Raw genomic sequence first — 26,144 nt, 5'->3', positions numbered from 1 at the left:
GAAGCATCAGATGATGAGAAAGTTACGGAAGAGGAGCGGATGTTCTTTATCCCCAACTGATTTGGTATGGCAGTATGATAGCACATGAAAAGTGGTAATTCCAAAGAAATTGTGGTGGGTGACATTGGATCAGCTTCACTACCCTGCCCATGTATCAAAAGAACATGTGGCTGCAGGGATAAGTCAAGACTGGTTTGTACAAAATTTGGATGAGAATGTTGCAGAGTTTGTGAATAACTGCACGACATGCCAGAAGTATTTGCCAGGTCACATATTGAGGGTTGTGCAGGGAACATTGCCATGACCGGATGGCCACTTCCAGCACTTGCATATTCATTACGTTGATATGCAAGAGAGGTGTACTACTTACAGGTACATGCTTGAAGTAGTGTGTCCATTCTCACGTTGGCTTGAGGCTGGTCCCTTTGTCCACAATGACACCCGCTCTGCAGCAACATTTGTTGTGATAGAGGTGTTCCCAAGGTCTGGGGCTCCTGATGAAATCCTTTTTGACAATGGTCTGCATTTTGCTAATGATTCTATTAAGGAAATAACAAAACTCCTGGGGATAAAGCATAAATTATGCACAGTTTACCATCCACAAGCCAACGGTTCGTTAGAGAAGATTTGGACTTCTTAAAATGTGGTTGGCAAAGCTTACACAAACGCTTGTAAAATCCTGCGTGCACTGCTTGCTTAATTTGCACTGCGCAATATGCCTGGAGTAGATCATCACTGGACTCCTCATGAGATTGTTACAAGGTGGAGATTGCATGCGCTTATTCCACTGTTGCGTAAATCTCTGATGCACACTCTTCTTCTTGAATTCTGGTCGGGGGGATTTAAAAATAAATGTAGCAGAAAGGGAAGGGGAAGCACAAAAAGAGTTAGATATTGATAGATCAGTATCAGGGGGTATTATGTAATAAAAATGCAAGTTCAGCACGGTAAAAAGGTATGCACTTATCAATTGCGAGAGTAGCACTGTAAAAGGGGAGGGGTGTCCTTTAAATCCTTATACAGTCAAGCCCAAAATAAAAGTAATTTCCATTTAAAAAGAAATACAGGGGAACGGGTACGTATAAACAATCTTAGGGGTAGGCTGAAACGCAGTAAATAGGCCTTAAAAAATGCTTTTGCAGAAAACGTGTGTTAGCTTTTAATTAATCAGCAACAAAGCCACAGTGGCTGGTAAGAACATTGCATGTCCCACAACCCCAGGCTGATATGGTAAGAAGCAAATAATAGTTGTTAATTTTTTGAGGTCACAGATTAAAACCCATGAGTCATGCTGACAGGCAAGGAGGGCATAGCCATTTTATAATTCAAAATGATTTGCAAAGCACGATTTTTACATGGTGTCAACAGAACCTCAGCAGTTTCAAATTGCCACATAGTATGTTTTGTCTGGGAAGAAGGTTGAAGAATTCTTAATATTTGTTTAGCAGCATGTCCGTGGTTCAAGGCTCTGACGCCATGGTAGAGAGCGTTTCTCATGAGAAGGTAGATGAGGTGACCGGGACAGATGAATAAACTTCCACTGGTTATCGCAAATGTTTCAATGAATAGTTATTACAAGGTGGGAAGTGGGGGTTGGATTGTGACATCACAAATTATAATTAAGGGTGAAGGCAAGTCTGTTTTTACACACACTCCAGAATAAAGACAACCCGCTAGGGAAATAGGCCAGGAAATAGCGTTGCAAGGATTACGAGGTTTAATTGTGCAGAATACAAATATCAGCAAAGGACTCTGTTGCTCGAGAGTGCTCTAACTCATTTAGTCACAAACGGGGGGTTAGAAACCCCACACACATCATAATATACAGTACCAATGGGTGCCACTGATTGGTGGCACCCTACACATGAGCCTGCCCCATAGGGATGCCAGGAAGTAATTGGTTAGTTATTTCCGTGGGTCTGGATCCACGTGGGTCAGCTGGGCTTATCCTTGCGGTGAAGGTTGGGTCACACATGAATACATTGTTCCTGTCTGAACTAAACATGCTAAGCCTGAATATTAACTCCTTGTGGCCGGCACCTGGGCGGCACAGGAAATGGTGCCTGGTGGAAGGGAGGATACAATACATTCCCGCTGACCCACACATTCAGGGCTTCATTGATACAGCAGTTCCCACACTCAAGGTCTCCACCCGGGGTTTTGAACTTTAATTTATCCCTCCCTGTACCTCGTGTTACAAGGGACATGTTTTCCTGCTTGAAAGAAATACAGCCGTGTATGCTTAGATCTTCTGGGGGCCCTTGATTTGTGTTGGGACGGGGGGGTTCGCTTGCTTATCAGGGAATGCAAAGGTGTGGGGGTCGGGTCAGTGGTGTGGTGGAGATGAATGGGCGCATCACAGAGCGTGGTGTTGTCTCACGCTCTTGCAGGGCGCATTCCTTTGGAAGATACTAAATATTCGACAACAAGTGGAGCAACAAGGGGGAAGTGGACTTTGGTGGGAATGGAGCTCTGCAGAGTCAGTCTGTTTTACAGTAATTAGGCCTATTGAGCAGAGAGGGTGAATTGCTCGAGCCTGCAGCTTATCCCTTTTGGGCCTAATACAAAATGGACTCATGGGCTATGGGTTTTCTAGTACTGCGCATCTACTTCTAAGCGCTGCAGTGCCTCTACATGTTGCGGATTACTCCCCTCTTGTATGTTATATCACCTCATATGGTGTTCGCCTCACCTGGAAGCACCTAGGGAGGTGGGATAGGCTCATCTCCATCCCAACAAGGGCGTGTGGGAAGGTTTGTGGGCCCAATTACAGAACATAATGCATGTTTTTCTATAAGGCTTTAATATGTGAACACCAATCATATTTGTGTGGGGATATTTTTTCATGTTGCAAAGTTACTAATGTTAATTAGCTAGAGTAGAATAAATGTTTTAGATTTAGGGGCATTCCGGTGACAGGGCCTTTTCACGCAGTTCTGTTCTGCGATCTGTTTGAATATAGCTGTCCCAGCTGCGCCTGGGCCCTGAATAAACCTGCATTAGTTCTTGCCTAGAGTACAGTCCTTTTTGACTGTTTTTTAAATTTTTTATTGGTGTGTCCCGTGGTGACACCCGACACACCTGCCTTAAGATATTCAAGCATTAATTTGTCATGGAGTTCCATACGGACAAGCTTCTTTTTCTTTTGGGTGATTAAATCCAAATCATTGAAAGAGGAGTTGGCTGCAAGAGTGCCAGGACCGGATGTAAGAATAGATGGAGTATTTCATATTCTTTGAAAGTGCTCATCTCAGAGGAAAACATATTAAATTTGTCCATTTTGCACACCAAACTGACTTTGAGGTTACATTTTTCTACTCTGAGCTGAATCCATTTCGGGAGTTCATAATTGGTTGGTACCGGTGCATCAATGATGTTGTGATGATTTGGAGAGGTACCATGCAAAAGTTTTAAAACATGACTCAATGATTGAGATCACAGCTTAAATTTAAGATGACCTGTGATCAGAACTCAATAGTTTTTCTTGATCTGAACTTGAAGAAAAATGAAGATGGCACGGTTGAAACTTCTTTATATTGAAAACCTACTGATAAAAACACACTGTAGCATTTCAGTAGCTTTCACCGGTCGAGTCTAAGGGAGAGTCTACCGTATTGGACAATTCCTCAGAATCAAAAGGAATGGTTTAAAAAATGAGGATTTCACAAGATACTCTGACGACTTAGAACAAAGACTAAAATTATGTGGATATACCCACAAGGTAAATAAAAATGCAAGGAAAATAGTGAAGAATACAAATAGAGAGATTTGCCACATTAAGCAGAATAGGGCCACAGATGATATCATCACCTGTGTTACAACTTGCAGCCCTATTAGTAATGCTCTTCGAAAGGTGATTTTGAAAAACTGGCACGTCATTCAGACACTGACTTCACTCCAGGAAACCACGATTTGCCTACAAAAGGTCTAGGAACTTGAGGCAAACATTGGAACACACATACGACTATAAACGCCAGAAGGAACCGACAGTTACTAGCATTTAGGGTATGGCACCCGTGACTGAGCATTTCAAATGCTACAATTGTTCGGTTTGTGCCCTTACAAAAAACATGAAAAATGGTGATCTTTATGGTCTTAAGTGGGAGTGCAGAGAGCTCAGTAATTGTAGGACCACATGGGCTGTCTATGGTATCAAATGTCGATGTTACCTCATTTACATTGGCAAAACGAAACATGAGATCCGTTAGAGGATTTGTGGACACAGATCCTGCATTAGGAACCAGGCTCCTGAAAACCCTTTGGTGGAGCATTATGTCACCAAGAAGCACAAGTTGAATGACACTCTGTTTGTCATTCAGACTGTGAAAGTCCACCCCATGGAGGAGATTGTGATATGTCTCTTCGAAAAGTAGAATACAAGGGGATGCATGGCTTAAACGAAGTCAAACATCTGTCTCTCATCAACTTCCTCCCTTCTCCTGCTACTCCTTCTGTCAGCCCCCTGGTCCCTTCACCACCACCGACGGGTGTACCACATCCCTGTACCCTTCTTCGGAAGACCTTCAAAGGTGGCAACCCGCTTCACTTAGCTACCCTCAACTCTCGCTCTGCCATTAAACACTCCCCAGACATCTGTCACCTCCTTGAAGAGTTTGACTTTGACGTCCTCGCTTTCACTAAAAGGTGGTTCACTGCCAGCTCTGTCACTGCTTTTGACACACTCCTCTCTGAGGGCTACAAGATACTCGCTAAGCCCAGGCCTAACCGGTCTGGAGGCAAAGGGGCCCTAATCTTCCCTGAATGGGTCCCTGCTACTATCATAACCACTCAGTACTACTCTTCCTTTGAATGCCTTGTTTGCAGGCTTGGTGTCTCTCCTAGCCTCTCGCTTACTCTCGCTATCATCTACGGGACCCCTGGTCCTGTCTCTCTCTTCCTTTCAGGGTGGCCTCACCTACTCTCTCCTGGCCTCTGCCTCCAAGTTTCTCCTCCTCAGATACTTCAATATTCACCTTGACTCTGATGTGGCCACTGGACTGTTCCGCAGCCTCTGTGACTCTCTTTCCCTCACCATTCTTCCCTCTGGCTGGACCCACTCAGCCGGACACACCCTGGATGCGCTCATCTCAGCAGACATCCCTATCTCCAACCCTCTCACTGCACCTCTGTCCTGGTCCGACCATGCTCCTGTCCTCATGTCTGGATCTCTTGATTCCCCCGGCAAAGCCTCAGGTCGCACTGTCAGTCTTCTTCTCCATCATTCAACCAATGAAACAAGTGTCAGCCACTGACGCTCACACTGATACAGCCCTTGCTAACCCTCACCTCTCCATCTCCAACACCGTGGACATCCTTACCCATGTCGTGAGGAACCATGTGAAGCCTGCCTCCACACACAACACCTGGTATGACTCCGACCTAGCCTCTGTAGTTGCTGAACGGAAGTGGCTGGCTTCAAGCACATCCATTGACCTGCCGCCTGCTCCAAAGGCAATACAGACAGTGCATCCACTTGAAGAAGAGGGCCCATATCCAAGCCGCATCTCTGGGGCCACCAACAACACAACTGACCTGTTCAAAGTCTGAAAGGAACTCGCAAATCCTACTGCAGTTTCCACTTCATAACCAAAACTCAGGACATCCTGTCCTCACTCTCCTACACTCCCCTCCCTAACCATCTCTCAGGCCTCCCTTAAACCTGGCTCTTCCCTTCCCTCCTACTCTCCTACACTCCTCCTTCTCAGCCACAGCACCGGATGAGGTCTCTAAACAAGTCCTCTCTATTGAAATTGTAATTGAAATTGGTTATTCATAACGCGCTTAACACCCAGAGGTTTCTAAGCGCTGACCCAGGGATCGAACCTGTGTTGCTACGTGTCGTCTTGCCTCCAAGGCAAGCACGTTGCCCTGAGCTATGAAAGTCTCCATCAAACAGGTGCTCTCCTGCTCCTCTAGAACTATCTAGGACAACATTGCCTCACTTGCTCCAACTTTGGCTGATCTCTGCAATCACTCCTTTGCCACTGGCTCCTTCCCACTACCCCTCAAGCCCTCCCTTGTGCACCCTCTCCATAAAAAGCCTTCTGTCAGCCCTTCCTGACCAGCTAACTACCGCCCTATCTCCATTACCCCCTTTGTGGGCAAAATCTTGGAGAAGTTGGTCATCTCCCAACTGATCCACCACACTGAATCTGCTGGCTGTCTCCATGACCACCAGTCTGGCTTAAGAGCAGCCAGAAGCAAAAAAAGTGTTATCCTGAACACCCATGAAGACTTGCTCTCAAATCTGGATTCCAACCCTCATTCGGTTCTCTGCCTTCTCAATCTTTCCACTGCCTTTGATACGGTCAATCACGTCACCCTTATAAATCGGCTCTGTGATTCCCTTGGCATCACAGACCTGGGACTGGAATGGCTGACCTCCTTCGTACCTGACTGACCTTGCCAGGTTTAACTCTGCCCTTTCCTCTCCTCTACTGCACTCTCCACCTGCGGCATCCATCAGGGCTCTAACCTCTCTCGCCATGGCTCTACAAAATCTACCCTGCCCCTTCGGCCCACTTGATCTCTACCTTCTCTCCTCACTTACAGTGTTATGCAGATGTCACACAGCTCTCCTTCAAGCTTCCCTCCACTGCCTCCTCTTTTTCCTCTCTCATTCCTGACTGACTGCTATTCAGGCACGGTGCGCTGATAACAATCTCTGCCTTAATGCCAGTAAGTCAGAGAGTCTTCTCATTGGGACCCCTGCTCTCTCCTCCCCTCCTACTCTCTGGCCACCCTCCATAGGTCCTCTCCCCTCACCCTCTTCTGAGGCTAAAAACCTTGCCATCATCTTCGATTCTTCTCTCGCCTTCTCTCCTCACATTGTGGGCCTTGCTAAGAAGGCCCACTTTCAGCTGCACCTCCTCAGAGGCATTCTCCCTTTCCTCATCTTCCTCCAGAAACTCAATGGGCCTCATTCCGAGGTCGGCGGTAACCCGCCGGTGCCACTGGTGGGTTACAGCCGACCAGGAAACACTGAATCCACCGGCTGACTTCCCAGTGCAACCAGGACATTACAAGTCCCGGCGGAGCAGGAAGTCAGGTGGCAGATTCAGTAACTATCCATTGCCGTGGAGTCCCATAGGATTCCATGGGAGTGGGGAGACTTAAGCAACAACACTGTTGCTTCCATGCTTCTGTTATGACTCTGCCTACTGGGGCCGAAGTGCCCGGCAGGGTCATACCTGCCGGGAGCTACGACCCCTGCAGGCAGACTCGTAGTGTGGTGGTCCGGAAACAAGGGTGCAGGTGAGCTCTGGTCCTCTCTAGGCTAGACTGCTGTCTTTATCCTTATTTCAGCCTCTTCAACTAATCCAGAATAAGACTGCGAGACTCGTCATTGGCCTCAAGCCCAGGGACTGCATCTCTCCAGCCCTAAAATCTCTCCACTTGCACCCGGTGGCTGCGAGTATCAAGTTCAAGACCCTCTGCATCATCCACAAGGCTTTCTGGGGCATGGGCCCTCACTACGTCCAACTCTCTCTCCCTAAATACCTTCCTTCTAGAGCCCTTCGGTCTTCTAGCTCCAACTCTCTTCAGATCACACGCTTTTCCAAGCAGAGAGTGCGTGGTTGATCTCTTTCTTCAGCAGGAGCCTCCCTCTGGAATGGCCTCCCTGCCCTTTCTAAGGCTTCAGCTCGATCTCCTTCAATTCCAGAAATGTCTCAAGACCCTTCTCTTCTTCCTTCCCTCTCCGCTCCCCTGCTAATGCCCCCCCACTGCTGCATTAACTGGCTGCCTTGTCCCTTCTGAGTCCTACAGGGCCCCAGACCCTCTTTGCCCAGTCTACCCCTGCACCACCCTTAAACTGCACTTTCCCTTCATTTCCCCCTTCCTATGACTAGCCTGGCGCGGTACGCATCCCTACCGAGCCTGGTCCACCCCGTCCTTGCACTTAGCATGTGGTCCTCTCTCCCTGCACTCCCTGCATTCCTCAGCAATTGCCCACCTGGCCTCCCCTTAGCACTTACCCAGCCTCATGGGCAATCTTCTTCCTCTTCTTCTTCTTCTTCCTCTTCTTCCCCTTCTTCCTCTTCCCCCCCAGCACTTGTATGCCGCCACTCTGCCCGCACTTCCTTCCCACCCTAACATTATCCCTTCCGCACCGACCGCCACTCCCACCTTCATTTATAGTTACTGCACTTGCACGATCAGAATGAGACAAGGCCTAGTAACACCGTTATTGTTGTTTTCTTCCCTGCCCCGACCCCTTGTTTTGTCTTGTGGTGCCTTGAAACACAATTTGCTGTAAAGGCACTTTATAAATACTCAATAAATAAAATTTAAATTAAAAAATGGCATGCACAATACTATTGAATAGGGCCTATTCATATCTTGAGTTTAATGCTTTTAAAAATAGGGAACTTGACTTTTTCTTTCCTCTTCGGGTGTGTTCTAGATTTTGGGCGCATCTAATAAAGGTCTGCATTTGGATAATATTACTATCATACACTCACTGATCCTCTTGTGACCAAATCAAGATTGTGAATTTAGAACCTTCCACATCGTGATCTGCTAATTTTTTGTTTGTGTACATTTTTTTCCAGTAGTGTACACACACTTTAACACAAAGGAAGATGGCTCCCATCTAAAGCAACTAAACAAACTGGAAGAGGCACTAGGGAAATGTAAGAAACGGTCACCCCTAGCACAATAACCAGATAACACATACAGACCTTTTCTTATTACTCTTTAAGGGTTGGTGCTCATAAAACAATACACTCTACATTTAAAAAATACAAAATAATATGTATTATGTCACAAGTATTTTAAGTATAGTTAAAAAATTGATCATCACCCAAAGTGACTATACTTCAGATCACCACCACCACAAAAGGCATATCATGTATTAAGATACATTCACTAAGATGCCTAGGTTTTCTCAGCTAACTAGTCTGAGTCAACTTGACAAATAACAGAAATGATTGAATCAAAATATATTGCCCCAAATCAGCCCAACATGTTTCATTCCTTCAATTTAATCACATATTAGTAGAGGAACTTCTTCAGGGGAACGGCGGTATACGAGGACGAGGACGTTTTGACCAACAGTCTCCTTTGATAGTCTAGACCATGATACAAAATCTTTACATTTAAAAAGAACCAAACATCTACAGAAAAAATTACAAATTCACAAAGTCAATAATCAAATTACATCATTTATTGCCGGTCAAGTGGCACAGGGAGAAGAGCGTTCGCTTTGACATCCGTGCAGAGCTTGCTAACGCAGGTTCGAATCCCAGCAGAGCCAAACTCAGCCTTTTATCCTTCCGATAAATGAGCACCACACACCATGGGTAATAATAAGCAGCGCTCAGATGCCTGAGGGTTCGTAGCGCTATATGAATGCCAAATTATTATTATTATTATTATTGCACAATGCTAAAAAAAATCAGCATTTTGCAGGGATTTTTTTAATGTACATCAATCTAGAGACTCTAATACAAAAAGACATTCACCTGTCTTAAATATGGGTGTGTAACTCCTGTGCCTTAGGTCGGACATGGATTTCAATGACGCATAATTTAGTTAAACAATGATTAAACTCATCGTATATCTAACATCTGGTATTACACTTGGGTCAATTCACTACCTAACCAGCATATCTGAAGGTTTAAAAGGTACCTTTATATATCTGGGGTTTCTTTTTTAATTGATGCATCACAAAGGAACAGTCATATTTGTTATCGTGGTCTACACTATCAAAGGAGGCTGTGGGTCGAAGCTTCCTCGTATATGCCATTCCCCTGAAGAAGTTCCTCTGCTAATATGTGATTGCATTTAAGTAACAAAATATGTTGGGCTGATTCGGCAAAATATATTTTGATTTAATAATTTTTGTTAGTTGCCAAGTTGACTCAGACTAGTTAGCTGAGAAAACCGGGCATCTTAGTGAATTTACTGTAATACGTGGTGGTGGTGATGTGAAGTATGGTCACTTTGGGTGATGTTAATATTTTATCTATGTTTAAAATACTTGTGACGTAATAAAGATTTTTTTTTAATGCAGAGTGTATTGTTTTACGAGCACCAACCCTTACAGAGTAGTAAGAAAAAGTCAATATGTGTTATGTGGTTAATGTCCCATCTGATGCATCCTTTTGAATGAAGTGCAACATTCTATGCACTTGAGTTCACATGCTAAGTGCAACCGACCATGTGATAAATAACGCTTTGTAGGTCAGTTTTCCAATTGGGGATTTATTTCCTCCTTCTGGTGCAGTATCTTTTGAATGCTGGTTTGAGAAATCTAGGGCGGCACGACACTCCGCATCTGGACCCTTGAATTCATGTTAGCTTTCCGTATCTTAAATTCACTATACCATGGACCACACCGCAGCATGTGTCTCACTGCTGCGCATATGCTTGGGTGGAGCAGGTGTTTTTTTCAACTATGTATACATGGCCAAGCAAGTAGTCTGTCTCATTATGCTTTAGTTAGCCATGTGAATTCAGCTTGCATGATGAAAAAGCGGCACTGTGAGATTACATCTCCCGTAAAGCACACAGGCGCTCTTAATTACGGTTGCTAGATTGTTGGGATTAAGAGATCATCTTTTTTCTGAAAAGGACATTGGCACTTCTCTTTATCAACAGGGTTGACCGCCCTAAAGGGTGATGTCTGGTATTGCACTCTTTATTTGTTGGACAGACTCTGACCCTGTAAGAGTACCCAACTATTTCAATGTTTGACGCATTACAATGCCAAGAGGGCGCTGATTAATGCAGGCACTTTTTTTCAATTTGGACCGGCAGAGGCCATTGAGGAGAAGAAATCCTTCTCCGAAGCAGTTCACGCATCCAGTCATAATGTGACGTACAAAATCTGGTCTAACCAGTTGGTATATAGTAGAACAACACATTTGCACTGATCATATTTAATATAAAATCTGCTTTGTATTATTGTTCTTGATTCTTCCAGAGATGGTTTAATGATACACTGAATGCATTGTAAGCATACAAAAAGGAATTTTGTTCCCCATACGGCAACTAAAAATTAAGCTTAGTATAGGCTTGATGAGTCCACTTATTGGTAATTGATTCACAGAAAGTATGCTTCACCTTACATAGATCCTTTTTGTTTGTTTTCCCACAGAGAGGAAGTTGATGTAATGCTAAGGGGTCATTCGGGGAATGATCCTCGGTGTGAAAGCATGCTTTTTGTCCTGATGAAGGCCATTGGGTACAACTGAGGAGGATCCTTAGGGATGGGTGTATCTCCGTATATGGGCCGAAACATGCTGTGTCAACATGTTTCTTTAAGAGCAACTTCCTATGTATGCAAGATATTTGTTCAAAACCTGTGGGGACAATTCTGTTAGATCACTCTTCTCTAATGTTAAGATTTGATTTAAGTCCACTAATAATTAAATGGAAAAGCATTGGTCCCATTATTCAAAATGGTTCTGTGGACAGTAAAAGCAATAACCCTGGAGTGATGTAATGGTCCCTCTATTTCAAGTGAAGAAAAGGAAAGATTCATTTAGAATGTGTTTCATCGCATGACTTGCACTGGACTACTAATCTCATTGCACTTTATGCACTTTTTGCACTTTTCATGCATGCATTAGCGCCACGATGCCCTCGGGCTGATGTGCGCTTTAAAAATACGAATAAATAAATAAATTGTTTGCACGTTGCTCTGTTGAGAGAGCAACATTTGCTTATGTAAATCATGACTAATTAGTAATTTTAAATGTTTTATGAATGAGGTGTATACTGTTTTAGCAGTTGGTATATATATATATATATATATATATATATATATATATATATATATATATATATATATAGTGAATACAGTATGCAGTAATACATTGTACCTGAATTGTTACTGGGACTGTTAAAAAACAAACAAGAGGGAGGGGTAGCCTACCGCTATTGTGGATTTAATTGTGGTTAAAATCAAAGCATCAGATTCACAAAAATAAGTGCAAATTAAAAAAGCGCAGACAATGGCCCTTTTATATTTGTACTTGAATAATGCATAGGTCACCTTATTCTCAAAGATGACCTCCACATTTCAGTAGGGCTGGACAGCAGTGCAAAAGATGCTCTGTCCAGCCTTCTCACACATTAGTGTCAGGCACGCACTACCGACACTCGTGTATCTCAGGGTCCCAGAAACCATGTGGGTGCTGGGAGCACATTTCACTGTGATGGGCCCATAAAGAACGTGTCACTGTGAAATGTGAGGAGAAAAAAAACAATTTAAATCCCTGTTTGACGGATAGAATGCAAGTGTGACAGCAGCGATTCACACACTGCAGTTCCACTAAACCAAAATCCATGACAGAACGTTGCTGTCCTGCTATGCTCACGCCCCGACTCCTGTTCCAATCAGGTGAAAGGGATGCCTTTGTTTTCAGCACATCTTAATGTGCATCCCATTTTTGATACAGGATGCACCTTAAAATGTGTTGATTCACCCCCTTGTTTGTGCAAATGCGTAAAGGGGGAAAAGAAATATAACTGTGCCCATCCATGTTGCACACATTCAAATGCCATTTGTGCATAGCGGCACGTCTATTTTTGGACAAGGGATGAGATGCGCAGGAACATCTCATCACTTGCGCCAACAAGTATTTTGGGAATCTGGTCCAGCATGTTTTATCCTTTTCCATATTATCCGAAGACTCACAAAATCCAATTGGCTGCTGCTCCTAAATCTTTCCTTGTTTACATGATGTAAACCACCCTTGACTGTGCATTGATTTTGTCGTGATAAATTGAATGCCGGATTGATTTCATCATTTTTATATTGCATAATTGCTGCACATCATTTTAAAACGCTCCTGACATGTATAGAGTGAAGGCGAGTACCTTTTTATGCACACTCCAGAATAAGGACAACCCGCTAGGGAAATAGACCAGGAGATAGCCTTGCAAGGATAACAAGACGCAAACACAAACATAAAATACAGAGTACCACTATATAATGAATGGCTAGTAACCACAATTAAACTTTGCTAAACATGCACAGATCATTTGCTGCAAAGCTGCCAGAGACTGATTTGTTTTGCTATATTTGGAAATCCTACGGCAGATCTTCTACCATTGAGCTCTGTATTCACACTTGCCTTGTCTGATGGTGCTTTTCAATGAGCATAACTTAACAGCCATGTTACTTTTCAAACCATGGAAAATTAATCAGTGCACTTTTCCCGCTTCTTCATATATGAAGGGTTTCTCTAAACCTCATTTTTAGAAAATACATCCAGAAAAGCCATGAATGAATGAGGTAAGTACTTATTAAATCTAAATGAAGATGGGCTTCTGTGGACAACGTGAGTCAGTACCAAAATGCCTCTGCCTGACATTTTGGCTAGTCCCTTGTCTGGCATTACAGGTGGTTACACTTTAACCCAAAAGAAGGTCCCAGAAAGGCTTCCTTCAGGTCCAAACCAATATCCATGAACAACATCCAGGAAACATCCTGCTTCCCTGGGTGACCCAGCTTTGCTCTGGTCCATTAGAAGTTGCTACGCAACTGTATTCCCAGTGAATCTTCGACATTTAATGTGGTGCTATTTCACCACCATAGAAGGAAGGTAATCAAGTTATTTCTTATTAATTCCTGGAGGACATTTACCTTTTATGGTGTTGAGTTTGCTTTGCAGTGCAATAATACAACTGAGGTCTTTCCTCCTTTAGTGCCACCATGTTCTCATGTCCACTTGCAAGTAGTACCAGCCCTACAGATAAGGGGTGTATCAGCAACTTTTACTCCCTAAAAATAGGCAAATACTCCAAAAAATAAAAACGGGGAGTAAAAGTACTCCCAACAAAGGATAGGAAACAGACACATGGAACCTTGCGCCCCTGCTTTCACCCACAAATCTCCATGGATATGTTTGGACTAGTAGTGTGCATAGTACCACAGGAAGAATCTACCATTAATGCTGAGTGACCGGAAGAAGTACATCTGTATTCATGGTGAACTAGGTGTAAATAAATAATGAATACAAAAAACATATTTTTACTAGCTTATAAAATACTCCCATTAGGAATTGGACTTCCATTTCTACTCCCTAAAAAATAATTTTACTCCCAACTTTAAAAAATACGGAGTAAAATACTCCCACTTGCAAATATCTGGAGCACTGAGTAGTACACTTGCATTCTCAGCCCCTCAGTGTTCATGAAGGGCCCTCGTGTAATTTCTTCTTTTTGGAGGGGAGAGGGATGTGCTTTTTCTCGCTAGGCAGTAGAAATGCAAGTTCAGCGTGGTAAAAAAGCGCAAACTTATCAGCTGCGGGAATAGCCTACTAAAAGGGGTCAGTGGCTTTAGTGGTGGCCGGATAGGGTTATGCTTTAAGCTGAGGAATGCCCCTATTAATGGTGTTTTAAATGAATAACCTACAGGTAATGAGGTTTGAATTACAAATTAGTATGTGGGACATAACATTAGATTTAGGCATTACAAATAGGCCTGGTTGCTTAGTCTCGGTAGAAAATAAATTCACATTTTATTAATTTGCCTAGCAGTGGTAGTGTCCGGTCCTGATGATTTCTTGTCTGCGGGAGCTGCTGAACCCCACAGATCCCTCCAAGACTTTGATCTACAACTGATAATATTAACAGCTGCAAGTCCAATCTCCTCAGGGGAAAGGAGAAGTGGATAAAACAACACACAACAGATTCCTATCTTCTGGCTAGTTGGAATTCTGTAGGGAAATAAGAAACAAACTGGTTAAGGTTAATTCTTAAACTCAGACCCTCTCAAAATAATTCCCACATTAATGCCAATACCTGTTATCCTCCTTGCTGCGCTGGCAGGATCAATTTATGATGGCAGTTGAGATATTAATCATAAGATTCATGGATACGCAAAACGTAACTTCCGTATATGAACCTTCTTCCAACACTCTTGAACCGAACTGCCAGTATCTGAATGTCCTGTGCTTTAATATTGTCTTTCTTTAGAGAACAGTTTGATTCACAGACTAAGACTCTAACACTGAAGTTCTTAATCTGAGGAAAGAAAGTGCCTGTGCCTTTTAGGATGTGCTGACTTCTTAAAAACAAGTAATCGTAGTTCTTGAATCGGATTTTCACTGAATCGCTAGAGTTCCTATAAACAACACTATTCTCAATTAAGTTCTTGTGTTGTTTTACGGACGGGTTTTTGTTTAAGAGAAACACTTCAAATAGTCTGTTCGCACATGCGTACTGTTGAAACTCTATTTCTCTCAGTAACGTCTTTAAATAGTAAATCAGTAAACGTGAAACAGCGCCACCTGAACGAACCTTCAGAAATTGATTGAAAGCACGTTAATCCATGCACATATAGGAAACACTTGAGTTTGTTCGCACATGCACACTTTTTAAACACTATTCCTCCGCAGATGCACACTGCAATTTCCACAGAGGTGCAGCGCAGAGTCATGAAAGCACGTAAGAAACAGTTTCCAACTTGAACATTTACAATCTAACCACTAACGAAATACCTAAGGCGCTTCAACACAAATATGTTTTATATTAAAACAAGCAAGCTCTGTTGCACTTTGATCCCACCAATTTTACTGATTTTCATGTCCTACGCAGATCAAGGCTGACAGGGTCTCTCTACTTGAAGTATTCTTTCTTCCTAAATCCAGTCATAAAAGTTATTTGGGCCACAAACCTGGATCTCCTTCAAAACAGAACTTTCCTGTTCAGACTGGGACAATGAAAGGCAGTTTAAAATGCCTGTAGAAACTAGAAGAATACCCTTCCACCAATCAGCTCTCAGCACCATTGCCTCCATGATGGATTGGGAAATCTTCCCTCTGTAAAGCGTAAGGTTAAGGCCAAACCAGTCTAACCCCATTTACATAAAGAATTATTGTTAACTCATAGTTAACCCAAGCAATTAATTACATATTTACATTGAAACTGTATTGTACAAAACGCAACACACACTTGTCCCAGACCTGACAGGTAGAAGCTGACAGCACATTGCAAACTACACTTTCCCAGGCTATTGCGGAAAGAAATAAACAGCTCTCGAAACATTTCAGATCAGCAAACAAAGCTCATGGGTGCTGGGGGAAGGCAGCAAATGCACAACCATTTTATAATTCAGCCTATTAGTTCTGGAAATTGGTCTACTAACAATTTCAAAATACCCCATGGCAGTTTCAAATCACCAGTAAGGACATCTCAGCCTGGGATGCGACTCAAAGAGTTCGTAGCCTGCAGCATTAAGTCCATAACTTGTTAACGATTCAAGGATCTAGTGGGGTCATGATCGATTGCGCCCTCATCGGAAACTTCGGAGACGTCCAGCGGAAGATGAAAGTTCCGCTGGTCTGGTCATCTCAAATGTTTCCATGTTTTGGCACTATGATGTGGGAATCGTGGGTTGGACTGTGACATCACAGCGGGGGTCGAGGATGGTGTGGCAAGACTTGCAGGACTCAATCATTTCTGGATAATGTATGTCCCGCTCCAGGGAAATTACATAGCTTTGCCAATAAACTTCATTTGGGGGACTGACCTAATGTTGCAATGTGTTTTGATGCTAATTAGTTTGTACCATTATAAACGTTTTCATCTTGGGGCATAACTTTGACCGCGCTTTTCATGCAGTTCTGTTCGGCATTCTGTTTGAATTTATCTTTCCCAGCTGTAACTGAGCCCAGAATAAATTGTGTTACTTCTTGCCAGGTGTACACTCCTTTTTTAGACTACTTTTGTAATTCTTGCTAGTGAGTCTCGAGGTAACCCGCAGTACACCTACATGAAGTGTCCATGTGTGCTGCTCTCTCCAGCCTTGGGTACCCATGTCTGTTTGTGGATCTCATGGAGCGCATTAGGGTATATTGTGTCTCAAGAGCTATGAAGTACACTTTTTCCCAGAGCACCAAGTCAGGCTACATAAGCCTCCGGGATGCAGTCAGGAGGTTCTAATTGCAAGTCTCCCAGCTAGAAAAGTGCTTTGAATTTACAGAGCATCCGTGTAGGAAAATAAACCCACTAACAGACTGTATACAAAATATATAACCAATCATTAAATGATGCACCTAAAAATACATAGATGAGAGCTCGAGATATCCGATCTCCTGGTGGATAGCTCACAGTGTAATCGCTCGCTACTGACATGGGGCAAGAATGCACTTCAGTTCGTTAAATTGGCAACCAGTGGATAATAATTACAGTTATTAATACAGCACTTAGGAGCAGGAGGAATCTGCCATTAAGCACTACACAAAACAAATCCCAAACCTACTGCCTAATTTCATGGCGACTGATGGTGGCCAAGGCCCGCTCGAGCCCGTACAGTCCCTCGCCCTCAGCCCGCCTCCCTTCCGTGTTTCCACCCCCTCCCGCTTCCCTCACTCCCGATTGGTGGGATCTGCTTCACGGCACTGGCCCTGATTGGTGCTAGCATCTAAGTCATAAGCGACTCCCCAGGGCAGCCCTCTGCCCGGCAGCCCCGCGGCTAAGGGCCACAAGGCAAAGGGCGGCTCCAACAGTGGCGGCTCCAAGAAGTGTCAGCAGGTGTCCGCAGAGGGAAGCAAAGGAAGCCAACAGACACCAACAAAACTGAGAGTGTGGCATGGGAGGGATGTAGAGCAATTACTCTACTACAGAAAGCCCTCACTACTCTTCCTTACCTCTCAATAACACAGACTGCCATAGTTTTACAACACGCATACTTAGAGAGATTTCTAACCATCAGCCTAAATCCATTCTTTGTTGGACTGTAAATGTAATTTTTACATTGCATGACGCACTAACATACTAGCCTATGTTAGCATCTACCACACTTAGTTGGAATTCTCACCCTTAGCCAGCGTCGTATCTAGATAAAAATGTGAATGTTGGCATGTGCCACACTTAGATGGAATTCTTAACTTGGCCTGCGTCGAATTATAAATGTTAACATTTGCCACATGGAGGGTACTCTTTAGCCTAGCACACGACACATCTAGAGGGAATTGTGAATGTTAGCATGTGCCACACTTAGATGGAATTCTTAACTTGGCTTGCGTCAGATTATAAATGTTAGCATGTGCACATGACTTTAGAAGCCTTGGCTGATTTTAGAAGTGTGCCAAATAATGCGCCCCGATATACTTTAGAAGTGTGCCTTTTTACGTGACCTGGTTGACTATGGGAGCCTTGCCTGATTTTAGTAGTGTGCCTAATATCCTCTTTATACAAAGTTGAATTTAGAAGTGTGCATATTAACCTGCCCTGTGCAAAGTTGAATTTAGAAGTGTGTATATTAACGTGCCCTCTGCAAAGTTGAATCTAGAAGTGTGTCTATTAGCGTGCCTTGGTTGAATTTAGAAGTGCGCCTAATTTCCTCTCTGTGCAAAGTTGAATTTAGAAGTGTGCATATTAACACGCCCTGGTTGACTTTAGAAGTGTGCCTATTAACGTGCCCTGGTTGACTTTAGAAGCCTTGCCTGATTTTAGAAGTGTGCCTAATATCCTCCCTGTGCAAAGCTGAATCGAGATGTGCGCCTAATATCCTCTCTGTGCAAAGTTGAATTTAGAAGTGTGCCCATTTACATGCCCTGGTTGACTTTAGAAGCCTTGCCTGATGTTAGTAGTGTGCCTAATATCCTCCCTGTGCAAAGTTGAATTTAGGAATGTGCCTATTAGCGTGCCTTGATTGAATTTAGAAGGTATGCATAATAGCCTCTCTGTACAAAGTTGAATTTAGAAGTGTACCTAATAAAGTGCCTTGACTGATTTTGAAGTGTGCCAAATAACGCGCCCCGGTTGACTTTGAAAGTTGAAAGCAGAAGTGCATTTAGAAGCTGAATTTAAAGTGTGCCCAATAGCCTCTCTGTGAAAAGTTGAATTTAGAAGTGTGCCCAATAGCCTCTCTATGAAAGTTGAATTTAGAAGTGCATTTAAAAGTTGAATTTAGAAGTGTGCCCAATAGCCTCTCTATGAAAGTTGAATTTAGAAGTGTGCCCAATAGCCTCTCTATGAAAGTTGAATTTAGAAGTGTGCCCAATAGCCTCTCTGTGAAAGTTGAATTTAAAAGTGCATTTAGAAGTTGAATTTAGAAGTGTACCCAATAGCCTCTCTGTAAAAAGTGCATTTAGAAGTGTGCCCAATAGCCTCTCTATGTGGAGGGGCTGAGTGCGTGGAGGGGCTGAGTGCGTGGAGGGGCTGAGTGCATGGAGGGGGTGAATGCACAGTGCGTGTGAGGACATAAAACGGACGAGTGCATAGAGCGGGTGAGTGAGCAAATCAGATGAATGCATGGTGCGTGACATACATAGTATGGTTTGGAATGCAGAGAACGTTTGAAAGAGCATATAACCCATCAGATCTCACCACCACGCTTGCTCTCTTCTTTACACCACCACTCAACTAGAACACAGAGATACTATGACACCATTCGGTATAACTGTTCTCATACCAACATCCGCCGCTCACTCCACATCATTCTAAGTAAACACTGCTGGTTACACCCCCCCCAGCCAGGCGTTCTCCTCAGGCATAACGCAGCCACATTCGGTCTGGATAAATCCTGCCAGAACGAACACATACTACTGATCTCTCAACCACCACACCTACCGCTAAAAAGCAGCTATTACACAAATACCGCACCAGCTGCACACATACCCGGTGCTCACATGCACCTTGACTCTCTCTACTCTCTCTACTGACCTGAACTTCGGTTCCCAAGGGCGTTCAACCTACCAGCGCCTTCAGACCATACCAATGGTATATAAGGCGCTATATCAATGCAAAATAACAATAACAATAACAATATTGCACACCACATGTATTGGTATGCACTAAAATACAAATTAAGATGTACACAGTGATTGCATTACCTTGAATTCTGGCCAGACAGAAGTATTAGGACCACGAAGGCCTTGCTGCCAAATGAGGGCATAATCTATTGTCCAGTAGATCTACAGTATATAATTCCACCCAACACTGCATTTAGGATTATGAATAATGGGAACACAGTCACTGCACATGCGCCTCCAGTGACAAGTGAATTTCTTGTTCAATCCAAGGACAGAGGGCGCACGCACCAGAGAGAGAGAGAGAGAGAGATGGAGAGAGAGAGGGAGTGAGGGAGAGAATGGAAGAGGGAGAGAGGGAGAGAGAGAGGGAGATAGATGAAGAGAGAGGGAGAGAGAGGGAGAGAGAGAGAGGGAGCGCGCAAGAGAGAGAGCGAGGGCATGAGAGAGAGCGAGAGAGAGAGCAAGCACTCTCTCTCTCTCTGCGCGTGGAGAGAGCACACGAGAGAGAGAGAGCGCACGAGAGAGAGAGCACACGAGAGAGAGAGTGCACGAGAGAGAGAGAGCACGCACGCGAAAGAGAGCAAGAGAGAGAGATCAAGAGAGGGGACTGGACTAGTTCTTACAAGTTTGAAAATCTCCCCGGCAAGTGAGGCTTGGATTTACCATGTTTTCACCATTGGGTGATTGGAGGACTACTTCTGGGTAGGAAGAGGACATGATAGCATCCACCTTAAAGCAGATATATGTTAAAACAGAACTGAACCTATATTTATCTAACTTTAAGGAAATCGCCAAAAAAACGCACAAATCTATAGACTTATCAAAGAAAAATGTACAGTAGCCCATCCTCCTCTATGATCCTGGAATGGTCTAAAACCACTCATGCTACACTTGATGCACCCAACACACATTGCTGGGTTTCCGATTTAATTATTGATACAAAAGGTTGCTTTTGCTGCATTAAAGAGTTCCCAAAATCCCCTCCTCCCCCAAGTGCCCCCTCGTTATGTAGTGAGGCAGTGTGAGAAAAGATGGTCTACCTGAATCTCTCAATGCCGTATGAGTGGCTGTGGGGCAATGAGGCCCTCCCCAACATCCATGCAGGGTACAGCTCTATAATGCTTGCCCCATAAAGCAGAGGCAAATGTGGACAAAAGGCTGGACTAGTTTTCTCTGGTTTCAACGTGTGAGTTTCTCTATGCCTGGTATAACAATATTGCCGCCATCTGGTGCTTGGAGGAAAGACTGTGGCTGCTGTAGATGAAGAAAATGATCCATCATGACTTCACCTGCCTCACCTCAAACACAATACTCGGATATTGTATATATTAATAACCGCATAATGTATGATATATGATATATATGATATGGCATTTGTAACGCGCCTATACACAGGTGTTTCAAGGCGCCTATTAGTTCGAACCTGGCACAAGGCTCCTCCAAAATCATTATGCAAACTACTTTATAAGCCTTCAGAAGCCTAGGCATTAATCTTTTTAAATTATTGTTAGACATTTCTTTCAATTAGTGTACATTTGGATTAAACATTTCTTTAAATTATGATTAATGTAGAGGCCCGTTTAATTAGAGGGAAGCTCATTCTTTTGTTTAAAGCCATATATATTGTTATACATTTGGTTTTCACAAAGTTTCTTTTGGAATTGGTTATGTTTTTACAGGTCATGTTTATGCTATGTCCTCTTCCCAATGCACAGTATTCTGTCTATGCAGAAACCCTGATCGGATTCTATTGGTAGTTAGAGGCGGTGACCCCAGGTACGGTTTGGAAAATACTATTGCCAATATATAAATTTATTGAAATATACAAACCTTTCTTCAGTGTTATGTCATCGGACCAAAGGGTTTCTGCCTTGACTGCATTAGACGAATCAATGACCAAAAACTTCACTCTGCAACACAGGAAGGAGAAAGGTCACCTTTTTTTAATATGGGCCACACAAGATTTGGGGCATCTCTTTGGCACACATGTTCAAACTGCATTGTTTGTTTTAAATCTACGTTGGATTGTTTAGTCACATTGGGGAGGACACCATTTCCATGCTTATTTGCTTTTCTGATAGTTGGGCGGGAGCCGGCTTGTAAATGGATTGGTGCACAATTCTAAACATGGACCTTGAACAAAGATATCCCTGTTCGGTAGCAAGTACTTGAGACAGTCTCAAAATCCTCAATAATTGCTGTTGTTTCCATTTCGTTTTTTAGCATTTAGCATTATTTAAAGAAATCTTTGTTGTGGCATCCTTTACGCCCCTTCTGTTCCCCCAAAACACAGTTTACAAGTGTACTCTGGAAGAAAGGAAGGTGCACGTTATTATAAGGGCAAGCTTGCAGGGTGACCCCTTTTCACAATAGCCCTTATGAAAGATTAAAGAATATCAAGGCTTAATACCACATAATAGAAATACGCCAGTCACAAGTCTAAAGGTACCATGTACATTTATTAACAGGCAGCTGTCTGGTCTCTCAACACCCCGCAATGTGTGCAAGCAGACACTGTGAGATGAGAGAGTGCAGGACATTTCAAAAACACCAGTATTTATACAAGTTTTCCACAATCCCGGACACATCGTCCAACCCCACTTTTTGTAATACATTTACCTGGGGTTCATGACCTATCCACATAACTAAGTCATGCTTAAACATCTTTGAATTGTTTGTTGTTTTCCTTTAAACATTTCACATGTTTTCCCAAATATAGGACACAAGGGTAACATTCCTTATTTTGCTCGCTTATATTTGTTTATCATTTGTTCTTGAGTTTAAAGTCAGCTTAGTTTCAAGGAACGAAAACAAAGATTCTGTAAGAAGAGCACGTTCAACCATTCATCATTCTACTTTGCTATTTGAACAGAGAAGGCACTATTGGAACAGATGGTATCTAAATTAATGATGAATACGGCTTTTGTTTAACTCCAAGGTTTCTGAGTGTAGCACAAACAATCCACTTTAGCAGCTTCAACATTCTTATCTATGTTGACATCATGGAAACGGTGCAAAGTTCATTTTGCTCTACTGGAGCCAAAAACACAATTCTACACATGGGACAGAAAGCAAGAGGCGATCAAAATGGTGGATAATTCAAAATGTCGGCCTAGTCTGCCTGTTTCGGGTTCATTCAATGCAATCTATAGTGCAATGCGAATGTACTTAGGCCAATCGTTTACTATCAGGCCGTATTAATGCAAAATATACTTTTACACTTAAAAACTCACTGTGCATCCTCCAAATAAATTGCTTCCTTCAGACTTAGTGTGCAGCTCCATGACAACATCTAAAAGTGCTTCCACAACCAATCATTTCTGAGTGGTGTTGCACTACCCGGTTTTCTACCCAAATAATTCTAGGTGAACAATTAACTTCCAGAATAGGAATCGGTTCTGAATAAGCACTTCAAGGTTACACTGCATTACGGGGTCCCAGAATCTTTCAATTCTGAGTGAAATTGCACTTCTGGAAAACATTAAACTCTTCTTACGACAGAATACCTCACTTTTGTTTAATCCCTTCTGGCCAAATTTAAAATCTGGAGTAATCCCTGTCGGGTTACAGTGCTCTGTTCCTGTGTCTCTGCTCTGGGACAGAATTCCCAGCTGGCCCCATCTGGTATCTACCCCATCCCATGTTGCATTATGATAGACTGATGTTGCTTTGTTGTTTGAAGCCCCAAGATTGTGAAAGCACTGTGCTTCTGGGTCGCTCTATAGCTGTTGCTTAAAGTCTTTTCTTGCTTTATGCCCTATTCCCCGACTACGAAAGGCCTCTATTTCTGCCACATAACAGGAATAACTTTCCACAAACCACCTGCAATGGTTACCAAAGGCACTTCTCAACCAGGGTCATGCATTGTGCTCAGTGGGGGAGGTAGCTGTTGGTGCCTGTGGACAGATGGCTCCTGAGGATTTCTAAATGATTCAACATCAATGGTGGCTTGTGAATATTTGAAGCAGCATTCATATTTTCCCTGAATTAGCAGAAGTGCCAAAACCTAGTGAGGGAGCCTAAGGTCTCGGGGTACAGCATGATTCTATCCCGATAAAATTGTTAAAATAATGTGGTTCAATGGTGCATTTTACAGCATATGTTTTTATTAAAAATGGGGTAAAAACCATACAATGTGCAGTCGGTTCTGTAAAGAAAAACATGAAAGAAATCCAATTGTTACAGCATAATAAACAGTACACAAGTACATTTTACAAGATTTTCTTGATGGCTGATCCCACAGTAAAACACATGCATTAATGATGCTGTGTTCACACTATTTGCCAACATTGTCACTGTTTAACACTTCCTGTTCCTACAATGTTTGCCTGCATTGTGTCTGTAAAACGATTTCATGAAGCTCTGGCAATAATATACACTAGCATTGCCACTGTAAAACATTTCATGATGCTGCACCCACACAAAATGCTGGCATTGCAACTGTAAAGAACTTCCATGCTGCCACAACCACAGTTTATGCCAGTATTGCCACTCTGAAACACTTTAATGATGTGGATGCCCACATTATTTGTCATCATTGTCACTGTAAAACATGTCTATGACACTGGTTCTCACAGTATATGTCATCACTGTCAATGTAAAATACTTTCATGATGTCACAGGAACAATATATGCCAGCATTGCCACTGTAAAGCATTTTCATGGTACTATACCCAAATTACATGCCAGTGTATATGCAGTTAAAATAGGCCATAGGAGTTGTATTGGGCAGGCCTGCACAGAATCTCTAATGTGTATGCAATGAGAAGACATCAATACAAAGTCCAGTGGGGATCCTCTACTCAGCCTCTCCTTATGTCAATGTCTTCTTAAAACATAAAATACAAACTATGCACACATTAATAATGGCTGCAAAATACATGCATGTTGCCTTTGCGACCTTCCTCCCCTACAAACAACACACAAGCATGCAAGTGTCGCCATTTGCACACACAGACACTCAGCCACCAACTAACTCAAACAAACACAAAACAATCACACATGTAAATAATTTTTATAAACTAACCTTTTCATGTGGGGACCTTGGCTTTAGCCTTCTTTGTTGTCTGGGACTACAATGCGAGCAGGGTTCAAGAATTCATGAGCAGGCCTCGGAAGCAGACGAAAGACGAAACCTTCCAGCCATCACCTCTTTGTTTTTGCTTTGTCACCCCAAGTGGGAGGGGTATGCCCAGACGTGGGTCCCGTGCCTGCTGGGCCTAGAGACCCAAGCTACTCCTCACTGATGAGCCCCAACAGGGCGAAATTTGTTTCGGGATGCTTGTGGTCTCGTGCAGAAGGGATGTGGCCTAGTAGTTCGGGCTGGAATGCCCCTTTTGGGGTGGGGCCAAGCCTGATTTGCATGTGGTCTTTCCCCTTCTGTAATGGCTTGGCAGGCGAAGAACGGTAGTCTGGAGGGTTGCCCAGAGCATTGCCAGTGGTTAAGATTCATTCTAAACCTTCCAGCCATCACCTCTTTGTTTTTGCTTTGTCACCCCGAGTGGGACGGGTATGCCCAGATGTGGGTCCCGTGCCTGTTGGGCCTAGAGACCCAAGCTACTCCTCACTGATGAGCCCCAACAGGGCGAAACATGTTTGGGGATGCTTGTGGTTTCGTGCAGAAGGGATGTGGCCTAGCAGTTCAGCCTGGACTGCCCCTTTTGGGGTGGGGCCAAGTCTGATTTGCATATGGTCTTTTCCCTTCTGTAATGGCTTGGCAGGCTAAGAACGGTGGTCTGGAGGGTTGCCCAGAGCATTGCCAGTGGTTAAGATTCATTCTAAACCACCCAGCCATCACCTCTTTGTTTTTGCTTTGTCACCCCGAGTGGGACGGGTATGCCCAGATGTGGGTCCCGTGCCTGCTGGGCCTAGAGACCCAAGCTACTCCTCACTGATGAGCCCCAACAGGGCGAAACATGTTTGGGGATGCTTGTGGTCTCGTGTAGAAGGGATGTGGCCTAGCAGTTCGGACTGGACTGCCCCTTTTGGGGTGGGGCCAAGCCTGATTTGTATATGGTCTTTCCCCTTCTGTAATGGCTTGGCGAGTGAAGAACGGTGGTCTGGAGGGTTGCCCAGAGCATAGAGCATTGCCAGTGGTTAAGATTCATTCTAAACCTTCCAGCCATCACCTCTTTGTTTTTGCTTGGTCATGGGATCAGAACTTGGTTGACAAACAACCTGTTGGACGGAGCAAGCTCATCTCACCTCTTGCTACATGCAATTAAGAGAATTAATCGCTTGTTTCCACAGATGAGTGGCAGCAGAGGCGGGAAACAGCAGGATTTGGAGGAGAAGTTTAAGGGGAGCTGCCAACTTCGCCCCCCAGTCGCTGCCACTGACTGCACTCCACGATTGTGGATGGGGGAGCAGTGTTGGCCTGCCCTTGTGTTTGGCCTGCTGAGCATATTAAGCAGGCTACTAAGCCGTCCT

The 26,144-nt window shown here is 43.5% G+C and overlaps 1 protein-coding gene across 1 annotated transcript in view; it reads right to left on the bottom strand.

The window, feature by feature from the left end:
- The window catches only part of LOC138488167 (uroplakin-3b-like protein 1), a 329,887-nt gene that overhangs the window by 22,402 nt on the left and 281,341 nt on the right, over positions 1-26,144 (bottom strand). Inside the window, exon 4 of the mRNA XM_069614956.1 lies at positions 21,546-21,625. Coding sequence (XP_069471057.1) covers positions 21,546-21,625 — 80 coding nt within the window. The remainder of the gene's footprint in view (positions 1-21,545; positions 21,626-26,144) is intronic.

The sequence above is a fragment of the Ambystoma mexicanum genome, chromosome 9, assembly GCF_040938575.1.
Source record: "Ambystoma mexicanum isolate Mex_15411 chromosome 9, UKY_AmexF1_1, whole genome shotgun sequence".
In the NCBI taxonomy this organism is placed as follows: Eukaryota; Metazoa; Chordata; class Amphibia; order Caudata; family Ambystomatidae; genus Ambystoma; species Ambystoma mexicanum.
Note: the sequence above shows the minus strand (reverse complement) of the source record. Positions and strands in the feature narration are given on the sequence as shown.